A 10368-nucleotide genomic window follows, 5' to 3' on the forward strand; every position below is an offset into this window, starting at 1 on the left:
TTATTGAGAGTTGATTTGAGCTTAAGGCGTGGACATGACATCACTGGTCCACAACTGAACTCAAAACAAACTCTCAATAACTGTCAAACTAAATTAATGCCTTTAAAACGGTTTACAGTTTTGTGATATACTATTGATTTTGTAATGATACAAAATCTGGTTCAAAATCCACGGGGTGTTCCTTTAACCCATTGACACCTGATGCAGCATTTGCGTGTGTATCCCTCATTTGTGTGTGTGTATCCCTTTAAGACCGCGAACCGCGTCACGCGGTTCGCGGTCTTAAAGGGATACACACACAAATGCTGCATCAGGTATCAATAGGTTAATATAATAAGCAATCAATGACCTCACAGCTCATTAAAGGAAATGGCTCACCCAAGCAGAGTAACTGGCTGAGTTACTGGATGTTAAGCGATGCATCTGCCTTTGATAGTGTGGATTTATAGTTCATGTTTAGGGAAAATTGAGAGAGAAAAGAGTGAGATAACGCTGAAATAGATTTTTCATCAGCAGTCAGCATTTCCTGTCTCTTCCAGCTCGCGTGCCATAATCTCATAGATGCCATCTACAGTATCTTGTGGTGCTTTTTCAGCCTGCACAGAATTTTTCTCCTTCCAAATATCTGCGTAGGTTTATGCAGATTGCAGCCAGTTATCTGATTTAGATGAAAAGAACACCAAATGACCCATTTTCTTTCCATTTTCACAACTGTAATAAATGATCAAAGGCATTTTTAGGACTTGATTTAATCAGAGATGCGGACTTGGACTTGAGTCGCACTGAAGTCACACACACACACACACAGTCAGTGGTGTAATGTAACAAAGTATTAATACTTAAGTACAGTACTTAAGTATTTTTTTCTGAGTATCTGTACTTTACTTGATTATTTATAATTCTGTCAACTTTCACTTTTACTCCACTACATTTCCCAAATAAAATGGATACTTTTACTCCACTACATTTCCCAGAAGCATCTTAGTTACAAAGTAAAATCAGAAGAAATTGGGTAGGCTGCAAGCAATCAGGTTTGACGCCATTCCAGTTGGTGGCTGTAATGCAACATAACGTTGTTTGCCAACCGCTATAAAACTCAAGATATAGAAATAGACTTCCGCTCAAGCCCAGGCATGTCTTTTGCTTGCTTTTTTAAACAGCACTTACTTGTACTTTTACTTTCAATACTTAAGTACATTTAATATCAAAAAATTACTTTTGATACTTGAGTACAGAAAATATCAGCTACTTTGACTTTTACCAAAGTCTTTTTCTGGGAAGATATCTGTACTTTTACTCAAGTATTGTTTTTTCGAGTACTTTATACACCACTGCACACAGTGAATTGAGACTTCATCGACTTGAGACTCGTCCTTAAAGACTTGAGACTTGACTTGGACTTGAGGTTTGGGACTTGTGAACAACCTTTATTTTTTTTGGGGTGCATTAACATGAACAAAATGTCTACTAATGTCATCCAATCAGTGCTGATACTGTATGCCAATAGGTAGAGTGAGGATAATACAGGACACTCTTTGAATTCCTTCGTTTTAGCTATGCCGTGTTCTAAGCAGACCTGATCGCATGCAGCAGATGATAGAACGCTCATCCTTGACTTGTACTTGAGCTCAAAGACTTGAGACATGGACTTGGACTTGCAAAAAAAAAAAAAAAAAGTCGGAACTTAATAACTCAGGCATCAGTGCTGCTGTGGATAAATCAACCTGTTTGGTACATACAGTACAGTACATACTTCTAGGGATGATTTACATGCGTTGAGACGCCCCCAAACGTTCAGAGCCGCGTGCTCCTTCTGAGGCACAAGTGTCTCGAGACTGTAGGTGTCAAAAAAGAAAAAAAAAAGTTTTGAATGAGTGCGATGAAGGAATTTACTTGTACAGACAAGACTCCGGTGGAGCCGCACATAAAGAGTATATAACATTGTGTGCCGTATAAAAGTCAGAGCTTGACAGATGGTATACAGTTCACTGCTCACAGACACTGCTGGCACTGACACCAAAGAATGAGAAAGATGCCAAACACAGGACCGGCTTTTCGTTGTGTTCGGACTGGTGAAAATGAATAAGAAAGGAGCCCGGCCTTCGCATAATGGAAATGGAAAACAATTCGTAAAACATATTCAACTAAATCAACCCGTCAATCAACACGTTCTCATCGAAACAGCATTAATTTACTCCCGGGTGATACATAGATCACAGAGAGTACCGGGTTTAACTGTCGGCTATACAACTCTCCCAACAGTCACGTTTTCAGTTTTGGTCCGAGCTGCAAAAAATAGATCTCGTCATCATCTCTGATCACTTGTGCCATATAAAAATGTAGAAAAACATCACTGCTCGAAATAGCAAACCTTTCAATGACCCACAGGTCATATGCATCACCGCACCGCACTGGTAGGGCTGGGCGATACACGCAAGATTATGACTGATATCAATTTGCTCAATGGCGATACACACAAGATGACTCATATCAATTTGCTCAATATTGATACATAACATCACATTGAGCTGCATTGTAGTATAAAAGTATATTTATGTGTGTACTGTGTGTCATTGTTCGGGATTAGGGGAAACAATGTTAGAATAATATCACCTAATTAGTTTCACTTCTCATTTTGAATAACGTAGACAACATCATTGCGTAATACGATATCTGAATATCACTATTTAATATATTGTATTATTTAAAATATGATTATTTTGAAATACAATAAACGGATGGTAATATTGATATCAATAAATGATTGCCCAGCCCTACGCACAACAATGGCACACAGTGCCATTGTTGTGCCTTTTTAATTCATTATTATTCATTTGATCTACGACAACATGCCTTAATAATAGTACAATTACAACAGTTACCCCCAGCCCCTCCAAAACACAAAGGGGCGTCACAATCATTTTTCCTTTTCCATTTGTCACGAAAGATACAATTTGCATCAACTGTATACCGCCTCTTATTTGATCTGCTTGACAGAGGCAACTTACAATCTAACATAGTTGAAGATTCAAAGCATTCCAAGCAGAAACACAGTTTCTCACAAGGTGGATGCCACAATACCACGAGACACAAACTCACATCATGGCTTTTACAGGTTTCTGAATGGAAATTCTTTCCACTGATGATCAAACCGTTAGCGGTTAGCCCGTCTCATCTCAGGGCTCCATTTTGACTCTGCAGCATGATGATCTGATGAGCCAGCATCTGGGGATCCATCAGCTGAGGGAACATGTCCATGGCTCTGTCCACCAGGCGGCCGTTGAAGACGGCCAGGAGCTTCTTCCGGACCACCTCCCTCTCCTCGACGCGGGGGCCGGCTGTCTCCTCGGGTGGCGGCGGCGGCGGCGGCGGCTCCCAGGGCGAGCGCTCCCCTGACGCCTGGGGATAACCACCAAACGGATCCGACCAGCACGCCTGCTGCTGATGATGGCCCTGGACCCCCCCGCTGTGGTGGAAGTCCGCCGGCTGGCTGTACGCGCGCTGCATGCTGAGCGGGTACACGGGGCCACTGTAGCCGCGGTACTGAGGCGGGCCGTAGCGGATCATGTCTGAGCCGCAACTGCTGGCGGGCGCCATGCTGTGGCGCTGATGGAACCCGGCGGCGCTGCCCAGCGAGGGAGCGGGGCAGGAGCAGCAGCTGCATGGAGCCTTTTTAGGGGGACAGTACTGCTGCCTTATACTGTGGGGGGGCTGGCAGCTGCCGTACCCCGGCCCATAAGGGCGGTCACAGTGGCTCCATGGAGCATCTGTTGGCTGGCTGTCTATGGAGCCCAGTCCAGAGTCCAGCTGCTCCTGAGAGTCAGAAGGAGAGTGCTGCCTGGCCTTCTCCTTCCTGGACGAGGCCCTCTTGCTGGAGCGGTGACCTCCTTTCACCAGAGCCACAGTTTCACTTGTGTGATGATCTTTGCTGAAGGAGCCGCTCCACTGCTCCAGGGTCAGTTTCTGGGCCATCTCCTCCTCCAACGACAGGCTCTGGGCAGACCCAGGACTGCTGCGGCCCGCGGAGGGGTGTTTGTGCGCGGTCGAAGGGAGCCGGGCGTTGTCCCGGAGCTCATCGGCCAAAGAGCGATTGGATTGGTTGGCTCGCTCCGGATGGTGGAATTTACATTTGATGCCATACGTGCATTTCTTCCCTGGACGAAGACACACATACAGGAGATTAGTCGTGCTGATAACTATTTCACTAACTATTGAAATAACCCTAATGTCAACTCTCTCTGACACTGTTTGTATCAGATCCCTTTGTAAACATGATGCCAGGCAAGACAGGGAAACAGAGCAAACATTCAGTATTAGGGATGTATCGCAATACGAAAATGTGACAGTACATATCGTGAGACAGAGAAATGAATTGCAATTTATTTAATATCTATTTTATTCTGCTGTAGTAATCACAAATGAGACAGCAGAAAGATTTTGGGCTCCGAAATAATATAATATTTATTCTGAGCAGTCAGACTTTGTTGTCAATGTGCTTTTATTTATGACATTGTATCGTGGTTGTATTGAATCGTGAACTCCATATTGCGTCTCAAATCATATTGTGAGGAAAGCAGATCATCCCATCTCTATTCAGTATGGCAGCCATTCCCAAGGTGGCAAAACATAACGATCTTCATGTGGGGGGGGGGGGGGGGGGGGGGGATTGTATTATTATGTATGAGAAATGCATTCCTCCATTGTTGAATGATATCATTATTTAAGTTGTAATCAATTATTCGTTAATTAGCCTATTGCAGACAGCCCCTCACTTTTAGTTTCTGATTTCAGTGTGGTGCTGATGGACAGCTCCTTTTACCGTTAAAATATTTGAAAAAGAAAAGTGCTCTGAGAATGCATTATTTGGAATCCGCACAGTTTACGGTCAGATGTGGGCCATGAGTTGGAAAAGGTTAGGAACCGCTGCAGTACGGTGTTCTAGTACGGTGTTCTAGAAGCGATCTCACCATAAGGACACGGCTGCTTCTTGTGAGTCCTTGGGAACCTCAGCAGAAAGTTCTCCAACGTGGGTCCATGGCGTCCCAGAGGATCATCGGGAGGCATAAACCTGACGGGTGGCATTTCAAACATTGTTTAATTGTCGGGTTATTTATCGTTGATCTGTGTGTGTGTGTGTGTGTGCTACGTTCAAGAAGAAAGATCTGTGCGCTACGTTCAAGAAGAAAGGCAGAGGCCACTCACTTATCGTTAACGAAGGAGTACATGAGCAGCCTCTCCTCGATGAAGCGCTTCCACTCGGGCTTCTCCCCCTGCAGGTCGCGGTACGTGTCGTTGGACACGATGACGCCGTCGCTCTCGTACGCCAGCTTGACGATGAAGCGGTCGTCGTAGCACACCACCCGTTTGCCCGCCACGCGCCGCGAGGGCGTGAACACCACGATCTTCTTCCTCTCCAGCTCTCGCAGAAGGTGCTGATCTTCACACCAAAACACACAAAGTTATGACAAAACATGATTTCATCTTTATTAACTAGTCTCGCTTGCCAGACTCTCCTCTTGGACTATTTTAATGAAGCACCGATGAAGGCATTTAATTTACGAGCCAACTGTCTGTGCACCGAGAAGGTTCTGGTTTAGGCTTGGCAGCAGAGCAGGGTAATAATGTCAATAGCCGCTGGCAAATAAGCCAAACAAACCTTTTTACGACCATTAACGGTGACAGCTCAGAAGACAATGATCTCTGGGTCTCATAGGAAGTGATACAGACAATCAGAAAAAGCCCCACATGTTTATCAGTTGAACGAGAGGCGCATAGATTAGAGATTAACTTCATTGTTATTTGCCGCTACAACCTACATGGGGTATTTCCCGCCCCGAGCACACAGCTCTCTCCGAGAATCAGCAGAAACGGTCTTTTGCTGGAGATGAGAGGCCAGAATTCCCTAATCAAACCAAGCCATTCCGCTAGAGCTTGTTTGCAACCACGTGATTGCGAGGGCAGCCCTCCAGAGCTATGCAGAAGCTATGGAGAATGGAGGAGAGCGAGGATGCAAGAAGGCTGTTGGACGGCGCTCCACGCTGCAGGTATCGCCAGAAGATTGCAAAACATACAGGTTATGATTCATTATCCAATGAAGAGAAGCGATTTTTCCAGCAATTTGTCTGATTTGTCCGGTGCGTTCCTGTGTGGCAAATGTAGCCTGCTGCTGGTTGCCCTCCAGCATGATCTGCACGTCTCGCCCACTATACAGTCAACGGTCTCTCGCCCCTTGACTCTTTTTAGAAGGATTTTAAGAAACATCTATGGGAGAATGAATGGGGAATGAGGGTGTGACTTTCGCACTCTATTTCAAGTCCACAAACTGAAAAAACCACATGCCAAAAGCGCTGTGTTGTGCGATCCAAAGGAGGAAGTAGAAAACGCTGCGATCCTGACTGTGCCCAGTAAAGGAGGAAGTAGAAAACACTGTGATCCTGACTGTGCCCAGTAAAGGAGGAAGTAGAAAACACTGTGATCCTGACTGTGCCCAGTAAAGGAGGAAGTAGAAAACACTGTGATCCTGACTGTGCCCCAGTAAAGGAGGAAGTAGAAAACGCTGTGATCCTGACTGTGCCAAGTAAAGGAGGAAGTAGAAAACACTGTGATCCTAACTGTGTCCAGTAAAGGAGGAAGTAGAAAACACTGTGATCCTGACTGTGCCCAGTAAAGGAGGAAGTAGAAAACACTGTGATCCTGACTGTGCCCAGTAAAGGAGGAAGTAGAAAACACTGTGATCCTGACTGTGCCCCAGTAAAGGAGGAAGTAGAAAACACTGTGATCCTGACTGTGCCCCAGTAAAGGAGGAAGTAGAAAACACTGCGATCCTGACTGTGCCCAGTAAAGGAGGAAGTAGAAAACACTGTGATCCTAACTGTGCCCAGTAAAGGAGGAAGTAGAAAACACTGTGATCCTGACTGTGCCCAGTAAAGGAGGAAGTAGAAAACGCTGTGATCCTAACTGTGCCCAGTAAAGGAGGAAGTAGAAAACGCTGTGATCCTAACTGTGCCCCAGTAAAGGAGGAAGTAGAAAACGCTGTGATCCTGACTGTGCCCAGTAAAGGAGGAAGTAGAAAACACTGTGATCCTGACTGTGCCCCAGTAAAGGAGGAAGTAGAAAACACTGTGATCCTGACTGTGCCCAGTAAAGGAGGAAGTAGAAAACACTGCGATCCTGACTGTGCCCAGTAAAGGAGGAAGTAGAAAACACTGTGATCCTGACTGTGCCCCAGTAAAGGAGGAAGTAGAAAACGCTGCGATCCTGACTGTGCCCAGTAAAGGAGGAAGTAGAAAACGGTAGGTAATCCCCCGTCTTCTCACCTGTGATGGGAACATCGGGCCGGGGCTGCTCCTTCCTCCATGACGGGACAAACACTGTGATGTCACTGTGGCCTCTGTCCAGGAAGAAGTTCACAGCCAACTGGATTCCCAGACAGGAGAACACTTCCTTGTTCCCATGGCTGAGTGAACACAAAGAAATAAGGAAAACTCAGATTAAAACGATTAAACAAGTGTTTCTTGTTTATGCCTCACTGACGCACCTTGTAAATGGTAAATGGTAAATGGCCTGCATTTATATAGCGCTTTTATCCAAAGCGCTTTACAATCAGTAGGTACATTCACCCATTCATACACCGATGGTGGCAGGCTACCACGCAGGGTGCTGGCACACCATCGGGAGCAATTTGGGGTTCAGTATCTTGCCCAAGGACACTTCGACATGCAGACTGGAGGAGGCGGGAATCGAACCACCGACCGCTTTTATCCAAAGCGATTAGTGGACAACCCGCTCTACCTCCTGAGCTACAGCACCTTATATTGCTCTGCCCTGCTGAGCTGCTGTTTTTTAACTGTTTCTTAATATGCTGCTCTGCTGTGCTGCTGCTCAACGTGCTGCTGTGTTTTTAATATGCTGCGTCATCAGTATTTAACAGTTTTAATCCCTACAGTTATTACTTTATGTATTTGTATTTGTGTTATTTATTATTAGGTCTGAGTTATTTTTAGGTTATCCGTTTTTTTTAATTACAGGATTATTATTGTATGCTGCTGGTCCTGAGGACAAATTCCATTCATGCTAAAGCATGTAATGACAATAAAAACCATTGAACCTTGAACCTTTGGAGAGAAAGATCCGCTGAGTCGTACGCTGAGGTATCCATTGTAACGGAGGAGTGAGTCACTCTGTGGTGTTTTGACTACGCTAGACGAGTCGCACTTGTACCTGATCACAGCAATCAACATGTAAATTTCTGAACCACAACAGAACAAGGCCACTTGTCTCAGACAGGTTTCAATAGAGAGCCAAAGTGAACGTCACTTCCTGCTTCGGCACTGTACCAGAGATTTTCATACGCCATTTATTTCCCCATAGACATGTTGTAAAATGCTTATAAAAATAGCTTTACTTCGTCAAACCAAACGGTTCAGATATATTTAGAAACAGGAGAGACCACATAACATTTCACTCTGACCAAAACGTAAGAAAAATAAAAAAAATAAGAAAATATTTTTTCAGTGTTGTTGTTTTTTAAGTTTTTGGTCTGAGTGAAATGTTCTATGGTCTCTCCCGATTCTAAATATAGCTGAACCGTTTAGGTTTGACCAAGTAAAACTATTTTTCGAAATGTCTATGGGAAAATAAATGGGCGGACGAAAATCTCTGGTACAGTGCTGAAGCAGGAAGTAGGCGGTCACTTTGCCTCTCTATTTGACAGATCTAGTGAGAGATAGGCTACTGCCATACGTATTACCGCCATACTCCTGGAATACAAGCAAATGAGGCAGATATCAGTGCAGCGGGCCCCTCAGGTGCTTTGATGGCATCGGAGACGAGGTTGAAAACACAGCAGAGGACATGATGATAATATATATAGGACAGCCGGGGAGTGAAATGCTGTCCGGCTGGTTCCTGTTCCTCTAGCAGCGCTACACTTCCCGGAGGAAGGGAGAAAGCACTGATTTGCATGTTCGGAATTTGCATAACCCGAGTGTAGAATGTGCCTGCACGGGCGTGCCTGGCTGCATGCATCACATGAGACGCAAAAAACACACAGGGAGAAGGTGTGTATGTACACACACACACACACACACACACACACACACCACACACACACACACACACACACACACCACACACCCGCACGCACGCACGCACACACACACACACCACACACACGCACAACACACACACACACACACACACACACACAACACACACACGCACACACAACGCACACACACAAGAAAAAAGAGGGATAGTACATGGGACAGTGTGTTTGGCTTGTGTAATGAGAGGGTGTGTGAGAGAAAAGATTGAGTCTACCCATCGGCAAAGTTCCCTACATTACTGGCAGGGTACCAGTCCAAATAGTGCTGAGTAGCTGAAAAGATGAAATAGTTCCTGGTAAGTTATTTTCCCCCTCACGAAACACGAGCTGAAGTGGTAAATGTGACTGAAAGGATCTGAAGGTCGGTCACCTCATGGGAAATGTGACTGAAAGGATCTGAAGGTCGGTCACCTCATGGGAAATGTGACTGAAAGGATCTGAAGGTCGGTCACCTCATGGGAAATGTGACTGAAAGGATCGGCAGGCTGGTCACCTCATGGGAAATGTGACTGAAAAGGACCGGAGCACAGAGGCTGTGCGAATCTTCCGACCACCTCAAACAACAGGTGGAGGAAGCAGCACAAAACGACCACCTCAAACAACAGGTGGAGGAAGCAGCACAAAACGACCACCTCAAACAACAGGTGGAGGAAGCAGCACAAAACGGCCGCATCATCCTCTGAACACGATAACAGTCATCTCATCCGTCTAGAAAATTCCCTGAACGCGTAACGCAAATACATACAGAGCCAACATGATGACAGGACAGTCACATGATCACAGGACAGTCACATGATCACAGGACAGTCACGGGTCCACAGTGACTAAGCATCATGTCTACAATCAGCCTTATGTATATATATATAATGACCAATCATATTGTAATGGCAAATAAGAGAACAGCTACATCACTTTACTGTAATGCAGCCTTATGCCATTTCACAATATTATGATATCCAAAATCTAAGACAATATATCTAGTCTCATATCACAATATTGATATAATGTTGATATATTTCCCAGCCCTGTAGTGTAGTATTAAAATATAGATATTGTGACTGAATTGATTTTACTGATGTTAAAAGCCTGCCTAAATTCATTAAATTACGAAATCAAAATGTCAGAAAACAGTCACACCCAGATATGCTCTCCAACAGCTCAGTGAGCTGCGGGCTCGCCGCACGCAGCTCGGCTGCTGCGTGGCCTCGCCTGCTCTATTTGCCATGCGCAGAGCACAATCGCCTGCTCTATTAGCATGCACA

General features: G+C 45.0%; 1 protein-coding gene across 1 annotated transcript in view; it reads right to left on the reverse strand.

The window, feature by feature from the left end:
* Positions 1 to 1292: 1292 nt before the first annotated feature.
* The window catches only part of zc3h12ab (zinc finger CCCH-type containing 12Ab), an 11250-nt gene continuing 2174 nt past the window's right edge, over positions 1293 to 10368 (reverse strand). The window contains exons 3-6 of the mRNA XM_083646404.1: positions 7317 to 7456; positions 5203 to 5437; positions 4968 to 5068; positions 1293 to 4154 (exon numbers count right to left, since the gene is read on the reverse strand). Coding sequence (XP_083502530.1) covers positions 3172 to 4154; positions 4968 to 5068; positions 5203 to 5437; positions 7317 to 7456 — 1459 coding nt within the window. The 3' untranslated portion in view covers positions 1293 to 3171. The remainder of the gene's footprint in view (positions 4155 to 4967; positions 5069 to 5202; positions 5438 to 7316; positions 7457 to 10368) is intronic.

Source organism: Poromitra crassiceps, assembly GCF_964638095.1.
Source record: "Poromitra crassiceps genome assembly, chromosome: 11".
In the NCBI taxonomy this organism is placed as follows: domain Eukaryota; kingdom Metazoa; phylum Chordata; class Actinopteri; order Beryciformes; family Melamphaidae; genus Poromitra; species Poromitra crassiceps.